We start from the raw sequence: 18,430 nt of genomic DNA on the forward strand, positions 1-18,430 counted from the left end.
TGTGTGTGTGTGTGTGTGTGTGTGTGTGTGTATACTGGAAAGCAGAACATGGGCAAGACATGACACTTTGTTTTTGCACACATATTGCACGTTTATATTTTTTATTTTGTCTTTTATTTTATCTTTAGTTTTTCGCTTGCATGTTATGTAGCAGCAACACTATATAGGCATCTTTACACAGCAAAGGCGGCACTGAAACCAAATCTGAAGTGGCATAAAACCACGAAAATGCGCATTTACACAGACCGTTTAATGCTGTTCTGCAGCGGCATAAATGCATTTACACAGGAATTAAAATTGTGGGAAACATATACCTTTTATAATAACTACAATTTTAAAAACAAATGCTATAAAATTAAATAACAAATATAAAAAAGAAGAAATAATATAAAACGAAATAAACACAAAATAAATAAAAACACGACATTTTAAAATGTAACGACATTCAATTTAAATTTCCTGCGCGTGCTACAGTGTATCTATTTTTTTTTTAGTCAATTTGCCGGTTAATTTCTTCCTCTGCTCTTATTAAAAGAAGCTCTTTTACTTCTTTGTCGGACCAGTTGTTTCCACTATTGGTAGACATTATTATTATTATTATTATTATTATTATTAACGTTAGCTAAAAGATATGGAGCTAGCTTACGTGTTTTTGGCTCGAACTGACAGGCGTCCTTTGGGTTGTCATGACAACGACGCTGCTTTAGAGCGGCACTGTTTCGCGTTTCATTTACACTGAATCAAAACAGCATTGCGTCGCCTTTGATACTAGGGACTGAGGTGGGTCAGACCCGGCGTATTTTAGGTCTGCTTTTATGCGGCATTGCGTCTTTACACTGAATTCTGAGCAGACACAGATCCGCTTTAGAGCAGCCTTAAATCGGCTGTGTAAAGATGCCTTATGATGTTAAATGTTTATCATTTAACAAATCACGTTTTAATTTTTTTTTTGTTAATTTATGTGGGATTTTTTTGTAACTATATTTACAAGCAATCTTTTAGTGAAAAGTTTTTGCTAATTGAAATATTAAAAATGAAACCAGAAAGAACACAGAAAGCAGTAGATACAGAAATATATCAGGTGAGATGTACGTACATGTAATGACTTTGCTGTGTCCCTCCACTTATGCTGATATGCGTCAATTTCAGTTTCCACGTTTGACAGGAGTGCCTATACACACCTCATCTGTCATCCTATTAGAATTCACTTCCACCATGGCAATGGAAAATAGAAACCTTACATTGCATTGTGCATCGAGTCTACAACCTGACTAGTGCTTGACAATGACTCTGGTTACATTTCCTGCCTGTGTACATAGACAAACATTTCATAGTGTATAATGATTCTGCACATTAATGGGTCGCAGAACTACTTTCAAAATGTATATAAACGAAGGATCAGTTTCAGTGTGTTTAAAGGTGTGAGAATGTGGTGTTTAATAATGAAATGATGAGAGTTTATCAATTTAGGGAACTGGAAAATGGTAACCACCAAATGAATGAAAACAATATATCAGCTAGGCTAGATTCTTGGACTTTGTGGCTTTGGCTCTGGTAGAAGTGTTTATTTGAACACAGGCAGCACATGCAGTTTCTCACAACACACACTTTCCTTCTGAAGAGACCACAGTTGAGCTGAGCTAAAACTCTCCCAACTTTTATATAAAGAAGGCACAAAAGATATATAAACAGCTTTTATTAATAAAATAATTCACCATACATAGAGATTTATTCATGTTAAATAACGAGACTCCATTTGATGCTAAAGGTTTTTGTCGTTCTTTCAGCACATACAAGAGAACATCACAGTCTATGTAGATTAGTGATTAACACACACATCAAAAACATACACATTTAAAAGCACAGACTCTTTTCTGTTTGCTCAAAAGGCAAGAATAAAATATTCAGGTACACTTGACTGGTTAAGAAAAGGCCTTTAGTTTGACTGCTTTCACCAGACAGTACTTCATGGAAAAAACCATCAGCGAACACAGGTGCAGTGCAGTACAGATTCGTCTCCATTGGAATGTCCAAGATATCTGGCACACTCCTGTAGTTTAGCCCTTGCAAACATTTGTACATTTACATCATTTAGAGACTACAAAACACAGAAATACCGTCTTCCCCTCAATAAATAGAAACTGTTGGCACAGCTGCGGTTGGGGAAGGCATGTCACTGTCAGGGACAAACACATCAGTGCATCTGTCAGTTTAAGTCAGGTACCAAAACCAGAGCTGATCAAATCCACACACTGTCCTAAACAACCGTTTCCAGGAATTCGTCATTTTTTTGTTCATACTGAAAGCAATCCAAGAATGTGACAATCTTAATCCCCATTCTCACCCTCAAGTTGTTTCAAACTTGTAAGATTTTTTTCTTCTTTGGTTGAACAGAAGAATGTTGGTAACCAAACAGTTGACGGTAGCCATTGACTTGCATAGTATGGAAAAGAATACTATAGAAGTCAGTGGCTACCGTCACCTTTTTGATTGCCAACATGGACAAAAGCAATTTTGTACAGGTTTGTAACAACTTTAGGTTAAGTAAATGATGACAAAGTTTACATTTTTGCACGAGCTATCCCTTTGATATACAGCTATAGTAAGTGTCGTGGGATTTTGGACCAATCAGCTTTCTGAAATAGAAATCAATTGAAAAAGTCTGCCAATTATCACAGTTTTACTTAGGGTGAATTTTTTGCTTTCCACATGTGCCCTGACTGGAGTTTCTGAATTGCCTAAAATATCCCGATTTTGGCTTTATACTTGCTGAAAGTAATAACCAATAGCGTGCAGGCATTATACATAATCAACCAATCACGGCATGTGAGAAGGAGGGATCTACAAAAAACAGTCAACGAAACTCAAATACGTATACATATAATGTATGTGAGTATTGTAGAGAGCATGCCAATAAGAAAACAAAGCCAAAACCTGGATATTTTAGGCAACAGAAATCCCAGCCAAGCCATGTCCCCGAAAACGAGGATGTATGGTGAGCCAATATTTACTGCTTGCTGCTTTTTCGCATTTCACCTGGACACAGTTGCAATTCACTCCAAAAAAAATATATATAAAAACATATAATTACACATTCCCTTGATTTCAAAATAACTTCTAAATGTGGGCTTATTAACTTATGATCATGTTAGACCATCATCACTGTGTGACCCTGGAGCACAAAACCAGTCTTAAGTCACTGGGGTATATTTGTAGCAATAGCCAAAAATACATCGTATGGGTCAAAATGATTGATTTTTTTTTATGGCAAAAATCATTAGGATATTAAATAAAGATCATGTTCCATGAAGATCATTTGTAAATTTCCTATCGTGAATATATCAAAACTTAATTTTTGATTTGTGGTATGCATTGCTAAGAACTTTATTTGAACAACTTTAAAGGCGATTTTCTCAATATTTAGATTTTTTTGTACCCTCAGATTAAGAGATTTTCAAATAGTTGTATCTCAGCCAAATACTGTCTGATCCTAACAAACCACACATCAATGGAAAGCTTATTTTAGTCTGCTTTCAGATAATGTATAAATAGTGTACAAATAATCCAATAGATACATTTACATGCACCCAAATAATCTTTTTATAATGGTTCAGTCAGACTGAAAAGTGTTCATGTAAATGCCTCAAATGATCTGAATGAAATTTCCATCCAATTGAAAGGAGTGGTGTAGACCTAAATTCAAAATGAAAATCACTGCGGCACAGAGCCATGATGTGTTTACATGCATTTTACATCTTATGAATATGCTTATGTTTCTTGCTAAAAAAGTCTCTCACTTGAGTCTTCGGATGACTGATCGCTGTGCATGCGCTGAAGTTTTGTGTGGAAGACATGTAATTCACATTTAAACAAATATGTCAATCATATGGCATCTTTTAGGTTTTATATAAATAGAGCTTTCAGAATCTTAAATCAGATTGCATTCATTCCCGTTTACAAATTTCAGTGCATGTAAATATACCTAGTGAATTTTTACATCTAAAACAATGTCATGACTCAAAAATCTGCTTATTATAAAACAACAATTGATGGCAAAACAATCAGATATGCACAAAAATACATTAAATATTAGAATAAACCACCCAAACATCAATTAAGTTTTTTGTTGTTGTTTTATACAGAACCAAATCAGAAAAGATTTGATGTTGCTTAAACTGTTTGACCAATACTCAAAAAACAGTTTAAGGCACTGAGATGACCTACACTTAGCCAGATTATATAATATAACCCGACATAAAACAATGAGGGTATACTCCGTGTTCTTGAAAGAACAGGATCTCTTCAGATGACACACTAAATATAGCTTTGTTTTGCCTATTTAACTGGACAAACTAGTGACAGAGATTGAGAGCATGCACTCTAATCACTGTGTCACAGCTCAAAGCTTTTAATCATTTTATAATCACATTTGTGATTCTTCAAAATGTGGTCTAGATGAGCCAGTTAAGGCACTGATGAATGAACAGCAGACCTCTCTCCAGATCTGTAGTTATACTGTAAAGGTGGTTGGAGATGAATAGAATAGTGTGGCAGTATGGGCACTACAGAGCATTATAAACTATCCAGCTCCAGTGGTGACACTGTAAATCTCTGCAGAGGAGACCGTCTTTGCTGCAGGTCAACTGCTGTTGTTTCAGTCTGGGTTGTTTGTCACAGTCAGACATTCAATAACACTGATTCCTAAGAGCTCTGACAGATTAGCAGACAGACATCAGAAATCTAAGGGCACTGATATTACCGTGAGCTCCAAACATCAGAGACCACACTGAAAACCTGGGCCCGTATTCCTAAAGATTCCAAGAATCCTTTTAGAGAGCTCCTAATTTAGCTTAAAAATTTCTTACTAGGAGTCTTATCTTAAAAGTGATTCAGGACCAATCTGAGAGCAACTCTGAGCGAGGAAAAGACAAAAACTTTTATCTTAGTGAGGAGGCGGGGCTTGCCCCGATGCTAGCTATGACAGTCTTTTGAAGACTGATTTGTTTGGTGACCAAGAAGGAAATAAAAGAGCGCTTTTAAGAGTAGGGTTTATTATAAGCCTTCACTTGCAATTTTTCCTGTTTTACCGTACTCTCTCTCACACACACACACACACACACACACATTATATATATATATACATATACAGTATATATTCTTTATTTTTTATTTACCATGCTATCATTCTTAACGTATTTTATAGGAAATGAACAGTGACATAATAAGTGCTGTAACAGACCCAAATCATCACTGCTGCATAGTTGCATTTTTCCAGTTGCCAGATATGTTAATGTAATGATTACGTCCATTTTCGGCGCTGTGGCATTTCTGTGAGGTGTCGGAGATTTTAGCATGTCTTTAATAAGATCGGTCACAAACATGATGCCTGCACGATCTAATGTGTAGCGTCTTATTAACTCACTGTCATACATTGTGTCGTGTGCAACGCATTTCTTCTCCCTCTTCATGTTTCGTCCATTTTCTCCGCTGATAAAGAAACTCTTAAACCCCTTAAAAGTCCTCGTCCGTACTCCTATCAATTTTAGATCTTAAGACCTCTTTTAAGGGTTCAGATGCTTTCTGAATGACTTTTTTCTTTATTAGGATCTTTTCTTTAATTTTAAGAGGAATTTTCTTAGAATTTTGTTACTAGGAGCAACTCTTAGCACTAAGATGTTTCATGAATACGGGCCCTGGGATTTAAATCTAATTTGACTGGCAAATAATCTAATAAACAGGTTCTAAATTTAATTGGGGTTTTTCTTCTACTTTTTGAAAAGGTTTAAAGAAAGAAACTTGATATAAAATCTTCTGCAACTCCTATGGAGTATTATGAGACTTTTTGTTATGTAATGCAATACATTGATATTATATACTCAGTATATCTTTTGGAGTCATTTTGGTTTCAGATATTGACTTGTTGGGTTAACTGAGCTGTGAGTGGTTCAGTAGTGCATTTTAAGTAATGAAAAAAATGAAATCGGGGTAATTTTTCATAACTGGCTGTACAGAAAATCATTTTATGATTTCCTTTCTATTATGGGTTCTTAAATTTGCTTTTACCTCGTGTGTGTTCCTGAGCAGTCTAAACCATCCGTCTCAACTGTAAAAGACAACAAAAGGCCATAATACATTCAAGCATTCAAAAAAGTTTCTTTGTGTTCTCTGTTCAATGATGGCGTATTCATCTGATGTGCCTCTTGGATTCAGATTGTTCCTCTGGGCTGTCATTACTAAATATTTAACTAAAGCTGCCCAAAATGCTTGTTTTATTGTTCTGCAGGATCCTCATGTAGGGTTTCTCATACGTGGTTCTGTTATTCGTTCAGCACTTCCAGAGGCCCAGCGACCACTCATAGCTTTCATTCCTGCGCTAAGGCTTGACCTATAGCTGCTGTAAAAGTCTGCATGGAAATGCAATCTATCAATATTTCCACAGATTTATAGTGACAGAGCCTTTTTTTTCACAGTTCAATGTTAAATTCTGAAAATGTGACCACAATGTCTTCACGAATAGTGGTCCACGCTAGACATCATCTCAATACATGATCATTCTGTTTGCAGTTCTTTGATCTGTAAACATTTCTCTCATATATTTTGACGAAGACGTCTAAAGCAGAGGGTCAATAGTCATTGTAATCTGGTCTCTGTGACAGCTGTTTCCATTGGAGCTGCGATACAACTCGTCCTGTTGACAAAGGAAATGGCGGTTCAGAATCTTCCTAAAAGTGAATCTGAACTCCCGAATACGGTAGGCATAGATGATGGGATTGACGGCGGAGTTGGCGTGCGAGAGGAGGATGGCGATGTTCATGATGACACTGGGCTTCTTCAGCTCACTGTAGAAGAGAGTGAGGCAGTTCAGGATGTGCACGGGCAGCCAGCAGAGCGCGAACAGGCCCACGATGATGGAGAGCGATTTGGCGGCACGAATCTCCCTCTGCAGCAGGCCGTGGTGCTGATTCTCACCGTTACTCACGCTGCATTTGAGCTCGATCTGACGCAGCTGTTTCCGTGCCACCGTGAAGATCTTGATGTAAATGCCCAGCATGATGAGCAGAGGTGGCAGCACACAACCGAAGAAGTTGAAGTAGACCATGTAGCTCATGTCCACCACTTTCTCAAAGAAGCACTTGAGGGAGCATCTTTGCAAGAAGCCTGTTTCCATCTCAGCGGCGTCACTGCTGTTGCTAGTCTGTGTGAAGCCGCTTTCATTTCTGGAACAGGCCAAGTCTTTACTGTTCCAGCCCACGAATGGGATGAGTCCAATGATGAAGGATAAGATCCATAAAATAGCAATGATCTTTCTTGCCCTTTTCCCTGTGACAAGCTCCTTATACCTGGACAGAGGAGTGGACATAAAACAAAGATTAATAACTTTGCAAATCTTAATCTGGCTGAAGGTTTGGCTAGTGATGGTTGAGTTCACTGTAGGGTCCAAAAGTCTGAGATCACTAGCAAAAATGCTTCTAATTTGCATTTACTTGCATTAGTCTGTCCAAAGAGCCACATGATCAATGTCATGCATGTACTTTTTTTTATTAGTGACCTAGAAATATTGCAGGATATTGTTTCTTCATATTAAGCCACATTTGCCTATTTATGCCATGGGATAAAAACAAATAATGAATTTAAAAAGGTAATTGCAGCTTTTCATATCACAATTCTGACTTATTCTGTTTATATATCACAATTCAGAATTTCAAGATATAAGGAAACTTTTGATTTCATGGTGGAAACAAAACATAATTGGAAGATGTAAACTAGGAATTGTCAAGGAGAAAAAAAGTTGTTTATATCTCACAATTCACACTAAATTTTTACTGTTTTACAGATTTCTCAGAATACTTTAAGATAAAGTTGCAATTACCTTTATTGTTATTATTATACATGTTTTATCCTGTGATGAAAACAAACCTCCACACATTTCTTTTTTGAAATTGATCAAAATTCTAAAGTCTATTTTATTTCCAGGTTTAATTTGCATTTTTAATCCTAATTTTCAGTTTGCTCCTAGAATTTAGGATCTCACATTATATATTTTCACATTATTTAATTAAAAAGCAAAAGCTTAAAACTTTCAGCTTCAGAGTGCAAAAATATATACGAATTTAATCTACAACAGATGTATTGTTCAAAATAAATATTAACAAAATGAAAAGGCCACTTTGTGGTTGCCATAAGCAGATCATGTTCGAAGTGATAATCACTGCAACACTAGCTAGTTAAAAATTGCAAAAAAAAATAAAAAAATGCAACATTTCTTTACTTGTATATATAGTAGGTTAGAGAAGGGGAAGAGAGCTTCACATAAACACTGAAGTGACTGATTTCCCTTAGAGACTCTTCATCAGGCATCCTCAGACAGCTCTGATTCTGATTCTACTGATGGACTGGAGTGACTAATACATGAGGTGCATTATTCATCACACCCACCACAACCTTTATCAGAGAAACCTGGGCTGCCACAGCCATCAGAGGTGCTGCCCCAGTGACGGATGCAGGGTGATAACATCATGTTGGTCCACAGATAATGAACCACACACACACACACACACATATATATATATAATTTCCATCTTTACTTGACCCTCTAACTCTAGCACTCTCTATTCTAATTTTATTTTATCTGTCTTTTTATTAAAAAATTATAATAATTATCTGTACTGCGTTAGGCTAACCAAGACTTGTAATAGCACTTGCACGTTGTTGCTCTTTTGTTGGTTTTGATGAAAAAAAAGTGAATTTTTTTTTTTTTTTTTTAGGTATAAGTACAAAGACTTTAGGCTTACTTTTGTACAGCATTTTGCAGCATTTGTGCTCTATTTTTCTATTTTGTTAATACTCAAAAGAAGTGCAGCTTTTCTAAGCAACTGGACTACTGATTTAAAACTGAGATAAAACAGGTACCCCGCACACGCAAAACAACAACAACAAAAAAACATAGATGTACACTGAAGAAGGAACTTGAGTTATTTAAAGACAAGAACATCATAGTGTTTTTTTTTTACTCAGACCAAACTGCAACCAACCAGACTACCTTAGAAAGCATATAGCAACACCTGGACCTCTTTAGCAACTGTATAGGAACAACACCATAACACTGAAAATGTAAAAATCTTATTTTATTAATATTATATACTCAAGAAAGGGCTTAATAATAGACACATCACCCATAGCTTGAAAAAAGCTTGGCTTTTTTTGTAGCACAATATTTAATCAATTTTGTTTGTTTTTTTACCCCCAGATGCAAGGACACATTATGTCATTGCTTTTAGCTCCAAGAGCACAGTCTCCTTTTGTTGGACACTTCTTTCAGCTTTAACACATTTTTCTCTCTCTCAGCGCCAGCTCTTCTCTACACTCAGGGCACAAGAATGGAGGGTAGTTGTGGCATGACAACAACCCACTGGCATCCCCATCTCCCTCTCTCTCTTTCTTTCACCCCTTCATTCTACTCCACACACAAACCCCTCCTCAAACCCTTCCATTCTTCAGCTGCCTCGCTTCCACTTTAGACCACAGAGCTCTGCCAACAGGCTTCAGTTTAAGTAAAAGCAGTTCAAGCAATGGCTCTGAAGGCAGAAGGTCTCAACTGCTTTGCTCTTAACGCATATGAACAGGTGCATTAAAACAGTAGTTCACCACAAAAAATTTTTTAGAATTTTTGTTTACTGAAAAATGTTCACCAAATATTTGTATTCTCTTTCAGCTCGCTTTTAATTAACAAAAATATTTTCAGTATTTTTCATTTTAATTAAAGACTGAAAATAAAAAATTGAAATAAGTAATGACTAAAACTGAACAGAAATATAACGGAAATAAAAATAATAGTACACAAATTAAATTTAAATAAAAAAACTATAATACTATATAAATAATACTAAAATTACACTGTTCTGTAATTTTTATTTATTTATTAATGGGGTCTAGGGACCACACTGACTTTCATTATAAAGGTAAAAACATTCTTTAACAGTTCTAAATTATGTGTTACACAAAAGAAAGTCATTAATTACAGAATTCCACTTCCTTTGGAATGCCATAATAATTTGATTAGTCGTTAAGGAGATTGTCCTGAATTCACAGTGTGAAAAGAACAATCATTAAATAATTTTTTCTCCACTATTTAAAAAAATCAATACGTTGACCTGTAATGCATCACCAGTTCATCAATCCACTTTGCCCTCCCTTATTTATGACAAATTAAAAAGGGTCACTGAATGCTCAATAACAACAATAAATGGATAGTTTATCCAAAGATTAAAAATCTATCAGCATTTACAAACATTACAAACCAGTATGACTTTCTTTTTTATTTTGCAGAAAGAAAAAAATATATATTTTGAAGAATGTCGTAATTGAACAGTTTTTGAAAAATTAGCATCCATATGGACAAAAGACACTTGCCAAAATATTTACTTTTGTGTGCCATAGAAGAGAGAAAGTCATACCGGTTTGGAACGACACGAGGGAGAATAACTGAACTATCCCTTTAAAGAAAAGAAGAAAAAAAAAATAGAAGCATTTGGTTGTACATTATATTAAAAACACATGTACGATACATATCACATCACTAAAAGGGAAAGTTCTGCCATTAACCACCTTTTATTATGATTTCACTGTACAACCAGTGACTCAGAGGAAAAAGATGCTCTGGGCCTCTTTTGCTAAACAGTGGAAAGACCTGATTCAAGACCACACTTACAATTATATAATAGCAGCCTACTGTTTTAGGAAACTTGAACCCTATTTAGATCCTTCAATCAGTGAACATGTACCTAAACACAGCCAGCACTGAGCTTTCATGTTTCTACATGGGATGAGAGATGGAGAGAGACAGACAGATGAGCGGAGAAGTGTGAGTAACAGAGAGATGTGGCGACCAGTCTAGTGAATGAATGCTGAACAGGGAATACTGTCTGGCAGTAAAGTGAGGAAAGTTTGTTCCTCCTGGATCATCTGCTAACAGCAATCGTGCCAAAACCCTGCATTTCCAGTAACTACAGTGTAACGAGAAACATACGTTCATCTTGCCCATGAAACAGTGCCAGTAACATGACCACCCAAGATCTGAGATTATTTGGAGTGCACTAAACAGCTTTATCATTAAAGTTACCTACTGTAAGCATTTCCTTATTCAATACTATCATTAAAAACAGTGTGAACTGAGAGAAACTGCACCCCCACTGGACTTAACAGTGTTGGATGTGAAACCCGAGCCCTAAATATTCAGTCATAGCTGTGCTTCAGTAATTACATGGCATAAAGCAGAAAGAGAATGCATGAAATTACGCGTGCACACTTGTTTGTATATCAGTCAGTCAATATGTAGGCTAATTCCTTTCGTCAGTCTTTCCATTCATTTTGAAGAAATATGAGGGGACAAGTGACAATGAGCAACCTTCTGTTTTTTTAATTGCACTCCTTAAATGTACCTATATTTTAAATAAAAAATTAGGCCGACATCCATATCGAGTTTATCTTAAGACTGCGTGACATATTCGCGCTGTCCTGAATAAGCCTTTCCGTGTTTTAACTTCGAGAACTTTTTAACTTGAACTTTGAACGAATTGCAAAAGGCGCGAGCATCATATTGATCTCATATAACAATACAGCGCCTTTCAGGAAAGATGCTGGTCGTTTTGTTGTGTGTTTATAAAGATGAGATGATGAATCAATTATATAGGCTAATATTAATGAGAAAGTGTACTATTTGATAATTCACTCAGGACTGAAAAGGCAATGCAGAAGACTGCGAAGAACAGGTTCATGGTGCACGCGCGTGTAAATATCAGAGCTTGTTTCAAGACAGCTGTGAAACTGTATATATATATATATATATATATATATAAAACAGGTATACCTTGAATCACTGCGAATTAATGAATATGAAATGCTAATAATCTGAAAAACTCACCTCAGGGGGATTTTTACAGCCAGATATCTGTCGATGGCTACCGCCAGAAGACTAAATATTGAACTTTGAGTCAGTACCAGAACAAAACACGCCAGGAAAAGGCATCCGTAAAAGTCGGAGTTCAGACCAATGCTTATTGTTATGGCAAAAGGGATGGCAAGACATCCAACCAGAATATCTGCCACGGCTAGAGACACCAGAAAGTAATTGGTGGCGTTCTTGAGAGTGGAGTTGATGGCCACAGCCCAGCACACCAGCACATTACCGGCGATTGACAGGACGGCGATCACCAGCTCAATAGCGATATACAGCGAATCCATTGCCGCACACTTGACCGAGAAATACCTTCAGACCGTAGTTAGGATGTCATGAGTCTGTCTGTCACTCTGTGCTGCTTGTCCCGTGGTAAAAGAACCGATTTACAATAATCCACGGATCTCCAAAGTCTGTGATTTGCCAACACGGCCATCTGTTGATTTAAACAAACAACGTTATTTGTATTAATTCTCTCAAGACCATTAGAGGCAGATAAAGACGCGTTGTTTCTTTCCTCGCTTCTAGATATTCCCACTGACGAGCAGAAACTTATTACAGAAACATTTACGTTTTAATGAGGTGGAGTTACTTACCTAATTTCAGAGTTGTTGTTATTGTTTGATGTTCCACTTTAAAGTGGCTTGTCTTCGCGTCTGTGGAACATGATGCAGAAGTAATCTGACGCACCGCGAGCGCAACACATGGCTTTTCAAGCAGCTCGCGGAATTAGCCTGAACATCACAGATCGACGCCACGCCCAGCGATGCTCTGCCACTCACAAGCTTAAACGATTTTAATGAGCAGTTTCAAATAAAACACACATTTAGGATTGTCCACTTACAGTTATTATAAAGAAGAATAAAGCTAATCAAATTAGATTCGTCTTTCCTTAAAGAAATCATAGCCTAATAATTGGAAAGCAGATAAAAGATAGCGTTAAAGTAAAACCATAGTTAGAGAAGAGAAGGGAGAGATAGATATTCTATAGCTATAGAGCTTCTGCGGTCTTACATTCGAAAATACGATTATAATTATGCAAATAACACCAATCCGAACTCAGGTGTGCAAATTACTTGCGCGTTGAATTTGAATGAAGAATCATTGTTTAAACAAAGTTTAATAATGTAGTAAGAAATTGATGAATAACATGAAAAAAAAGAACGCAGTCGCTAAATTAATTGCTGATTGGTTTAGTGCAAGGTCTTACTGTTTACTAGTCCCAGTAAAATCTGTTTATCTGCCCTTTAAGATAGATTCTATTTTTGTCCTCTTATTGACATTGAACTTATCTGTATGTTTAGCCTATAGATGTTTTGTACAAAAGAATCTGATTTTGTGAAAATTGAGCGTGTAGTATTTCTGAGAAGATGTTGGTGAGTGAAGTGACAGTATTGTGTAATTACCAAAGATTTACAATGTGGACTCTGTCTATCTCTGTCTGTAGCTACACGCTCGTTTCAGCACGTCATTTTAAGGGTTTGCAGCAGAACTATAAAAACTGGAGCCAGTATAAATTGTCAAAGTGCCCAATTTCACTTCTGCAGGCGAGATAATATTAGCATTTTGTGAATGAATATATTGTGGGACATTTGTCTCTGAGATTCTCTATTCTGTTCTAATACAGGTGACTTAGCTTTCTAATTCAAACAAGCAAACAATATGATGACAAAAACCTTTATTACCATTATCATCAATTAACAGTCTTCTATCATGAAGCAAAACTGAAGTTTCAAATAAAAAAAAAAACACATTCCTTTGCGATCTAAATATATAAGAGCAAAGAAGTCAATAAATAGCATTTCCAATAAGAAAACATTTGAAAACACAGATGCTGTCTGTTTTTTGTATGCATGTTTTACTTCTGTTGAGAATTTATTGTCAGATGCCCATGCGTCTGAATTAACAAAGATTTTTTGTAAGAATTTGGCACAAATTACACTGTTGACCAGCCTAAACACATTCCTGTGAGAGTATTTTTCCCCCAATATTGGTACTTTTTTAAACATTGTTTTAAACACATTCCGTGTAATTTAAACAGGCACAAAAAAAAAAAACTAAAGAATCAATAAGGGTTCTTTGAAACAGTCTCATAATATTTAATCAGACATTGAGTTCCTGGTATTTTTTTCAGGAAATAATTAACTAGAGTAATATAGAAATAATCTTAGTGTTTGTTAATAAGGAATACGGAAATACACAAAAGTCTGTTAAACAATTGGGACATTGTAAAGGTTTTGGTGGTTATCGTCTCTGAGTGACAAACTACAACTTTTCAACAAAACATATGAAACTTATTTTCATAGTTCACTAAGGTTTGTTCACCAAGACATATTACAAGTCTTTATTTGTGGGAAAACTAAAATTTAAAAAATACTTTATATCAATATATAAGTATGCCAATATATAAATTTGGGTAACAATACTCTCTATAAAGATTAGCAGCTGCATTTCAACTCTTAGCAAAAATTTAGCATACTAAAAAACTATACCGTTTCAGTGCAAGAGTGCAAACCTACACTCTGCAAGCAACTTCAAACTTCAAAAACTGAGTTAGGTCTATATGACACACGAGTTGTGAGGAAAAGAGAAGTTGTTTGAGGCTAGAAGGATTGTGTGTTTGCATATGTGTATGACTATTGTATACTGAATGCGATATGCTGGCTGTATTCAGAGAGAGAACCTGACTGGTGTGAACACTACAGAACTGTGTGTTTGTGTATTTAGGAACACTGTGAAGGGAGAACTGGACCAGGCAAATAAAAGTGCTTTTGTGCCCTCATCTTCCTCTTCCTCTTCCTTTCTTCCAGTCAAAAATTAAGTCTCAAAGTACTTATAGATCTGAGATACATATTGCATGACACTTTGCCAGTCAGGTCGGTCTGTGTGCATCAGTTCATCAATGTCCTACAGAGAGAGCAGACATAAAAGTTTACATGCAGAACAATTTTTCACACATTTTTATGCATGTTTCTTTAACTATATGAACTTTATTTCATTTAATTATTTTACCCTTGCCTTAAGGTCCTTGCACACTGAGTCTGAAATTTTCGTATGCGTTTTTTCCTATTCGTCATCCATCAAAATGCTTGCTACGGATGCGAAAACGCAGAAAATCGAACCTGATCCGAATTTTTTTATGACGGACGAAAGTTTCGGAGACAGTGTGTAAATGTGATTAACACAACATGATGTCGTATTTATTTTTTTAACGTGCAAAAATTTCACACACTCAGTGTGCAATGACCTCTAGACTTAGACTCCTAAACTATAAAAAATCCATCTAAAAATATTATAAATAATATTATTAATTATGATTTGAAAAAGGAATGAAATAAACACAAACCATTTGAATGAAAATGATTTATAACGATTTGATTTATACAGTGGTGTCATGTCCACCACAACAAACATTTACATTACATTTTTACATTTAGTTGACGCTTTTATCCAAAGCGACTTACAATTGCTATATATGTCAGAGGTCGCACGCCTCTGGAGCAACTAGGGGTTAAGTGTCTTGCTCAGGGACACATTGGTGTCTCACAGTGGATTCGAACCCGGGTCTCTCACACCAAAGGCATGTGTCTTATCCACTGCGCCATCACCACCCCATACCATTTTAAAATAAAAGTTTTGTGGAAAATGTACTATCAAGCTACCCAAGATATAGAGGAGTTTCTCTCTTTTTTGGAACCGATTTGGACAAATGTAGCATTACATCACTTGCTCACTAATGAATCCAATGTATGCAGTGAATGGGTGCCGTCAGAATCCAAACAAGTGATAAAAACATCACAATAATCCAGTAAAACACACATCTCCAGTAAGGCAAAAAACCTGCATGTTTGTAATAAACAAATCCACCATAAATGTTTTTTAACTTTAAATCTTTGCTTCTGGCTAAAATAAGTTGTCTATCCATAATTTTAATAGATGGATTTGTTTCCTGCAAACATCCAGCTTTTCACTTGACCAGATGTAAATTGATGGACTGGAGTCATATGGATTACTTGTGAATTATAATTATTTTTGTTATCAGTTGTCTGGAATCTCATTTTGACGGCACCCATTCACTAGCAGAGGATCCATTGGTGAGCAAGTGATGTAATGCTAAATTTCTCCAAATCTGTTCCAATGAAGAAACAAACTCATCTACATGGATGGCCTGAGGGGGGAGTAAATTTTAAGCAAATTTTATTTTTGTGTGAAATATTCCTTTAATAAAGTTTCATCAAGAAGAGCATGCTTGAGATGAAATGTGATGTGTAAAGAAAATGAAAAGGAATTAATGTAAATATTACTTGAACAGAATATTTAACTGTGCATCATTTGCAATCAAGCTGTTAAATTGTAAACATTATACAAACAGTTAAAATATTATGAATTGTATTAATTAAAATATTGAAATTAGACTCAGGAACAACAGATTTGGAATGTCTGAAATGTCAATTCTATCCCAAAATGATATTAAACACAATACAGTACATCATTTGCCATGTGGTAGAAATAGCAATGGTAAAATTTTTCAAAATGACAAAAATAACAGAGTTCTCTTGGGATCCATGTATAATATACACACACCGTTGTACACTGTTAAACTCATGAAGCTAGTGAGAGAGAGTGAACAGAGTGAAGCTTTATTTTCTTAAAGTCCACAGGTCCAAAAGTCCCCATATTTGAAAAAAACTTCTTCATAAATAATGTATATACAGTTGATATATGCAGTTGATTGAACAAAAGAAACAAGATCACACTTCACACATTATATATTATGCATTATATAATTAAAACCCCAAAAGGACAAGGGTAGACAAATTTCATTCATGAACCGCCAGAGGTTTTAACATTCATAAACTATTCAATTCTCCTCTAAGAAAGAGTAAATCAGCTGGATGTGGGATTTTCCAGTCATTCGTTAGTGTTGTTATGAGGCGATTTGGGGATGACAATAGGGCAAAGACCTTCACTTTAACATCATAACCAGTAAGAGGTCACAATTATCATGTTTTCGACCCAATTGCATCACACACGCACACATGCACTGTGGTAACGAAGTCAATAACACAGATCTCAGCTGGAGTTCAAAACAAAAAATTCTCAAATTCTCAGCCAATCCACCAGAGGCATCCACAAAATATATATGTAGTATATATGTAGAGTGTGAAAATTCTTTGAGGCTGATCCACAGATCCACAGATTTAAAGGAACAGTTCACCCAAAAGAACCTTCTAAGTTGTGTGTGTACCACCTGTATGAAAACAACAGCTTGGTAATGTTTGCTAACTGTCTTTATATTTGCATCACAGTTTCCTCCTTGTGTCTACAGTATGTTTGGTGAAGAGAACTCCTGACTGTGGCATTTTCCTGCCATAGTATTTATGGGTGTGTAGGAACCTGGAGAATCATTAAACATTTACAAGTCGTTTTAAAAAACCCACAGAGGGCAGTGAGGTATTTGGACACGTCCTTTTTTTCCAAACACGCCTCTTCCTCACCACACTCGATCTTAACCATATAAAGCTTACTGTGTGATAAGAATTGTATTTTAAGGTCTTTAAATGATCACTGTTAAAAACTTTACTGAGAAATCTGTTCTATACAGTCTGGTACATGCCTTCTTACAATATTATCTGTCTGATATACACTAGTTTATACTTTTTAGCAAGTAACAGGCCTTTTAGGATAATTGGAAAAAAGTTCACCTTCAGGTTGTGGTTGTTATGTCTTTTTGCAGCGAATTCTTTACTGATTTTTATTAAGTAAATGTAAAAAATATATTTTATACATATTTTGGTCACACTTTATTTTAAGGTCCAATTCTTGCTATTAAAGGTATACTTCACCCAAAAATGAAAATTCTGTCATTAATTACTCGCCCTCATGTCGTTCCAAACCCGTAAGACCTTTCATATTCGGAACACAAATTAAGATATTTTTGATAAAATCTGAGAGCTTTCTGACCCTCCATAGACAGGAAGGATCTTACCACGATCAAGGTCCAGAAACGTAGCATGGACATGGAGAAAGTAGTCTCGCGTAGCCCGACCTTCAGACTGACGGCTGAAGGTCTGGAATAGATGTCCGCTTTCATTGGCCAAGGCCCACCCATGACATGTCAAACAACCAATCATAGTTAGTTTCGTTTAGCATCACGTTTCGGGCGTGGAAATGTCGCCACTATAACAGACCGGTGTGTAAAAATCTCGGATGTATTTTAAAGATTTTATGCCACGAACTTTAAATATTTCACATACTTTTGAAAATCCAGCATTTAGTTGACCCTGATAGCATTCGTCGTCACATTTGTAAACACGACGGCTTTCTTCTTTCGTGAGGGGGTTTGGCGCCACGGCATCTTTGTTTCCCGGCGGACCGAAAATAAACGCGACACTTGCGTCTCCCGGAAATCCGGTTTAATTCAACCAGTCAGATGACGACTTCAACATTCCTGAAGTGTTTCCAGAAAAGTGTGCC

General features: G+C 36.0%; 2 protein-coding genes across 3 annotated transcripts in view; both read right to left on the reverse strand.

Annotated features, from left to right (window-relative positions):
• Window positions 1-5,030: 5,030 nt before the first annotated feature.
• Window positions 5,031-12,636, reverse strand: adora2b (adenosine A2b receptor). The gene is made up of 3 exons (XM_079419328.1): window positions 12,550-12,636; window positions 11,921-12,389; window positions 5,031-7,340 (listed from the first exon to the last, which is right to left on the reverse strand). The coding sequence occupies exons 2-3, from the start codon at window positions 12,238-12,240 to the stop codon at window positions 6,611-6,613; spliced, it is 1,050 nt and encodes a 349-aa protein (XP_079275454.1). The 5' UTR covers window positions 12,241-12,389; window positions 12,550-12,636; the 3' UTR covers window positions 5,031-6,610.
• Window positions 12,637-13,615: 979 nt separating this feature from the next.
• specc1 (sperm antigen with calponin homology and coiled-coil domains 1) overlaps window positions 13,616-18,430 on the reverse strand; it is a 143,089-nt gene continuing 138,274 nt past the window's right edge. The window contains exon 13 of one of the 2 annotated variants that reach the window (XM_079419327.1): window positions 13,616-14,860. In XM_079419327.1, the coding sequence (XP_079275453.1) occupies window positions 14,771-14,860 (90 nt within the window). In that variant the 3' untranslated portion in view covers window positions 13,616-14,770. The remainder of the gene's footprint in view (window positions 14,861-18,430) is intronic. The other variant, XM_079419326.1, reaches the window with a different exon arrangement.

The sequence above is a fragment of the Barbus barbus genome, assembly GCF_936440315.1.
Source record: "Barbus barbus genome assembly, chromosome: 6".
In the NCBI taxonomy this organism is placed as follows: domain Eukaryota; kingdom Metazoa; phylum Chordata; class Actinopteri; order Cypriniformes; family Cyprinidae; genus Barbus; species Barbus barbus.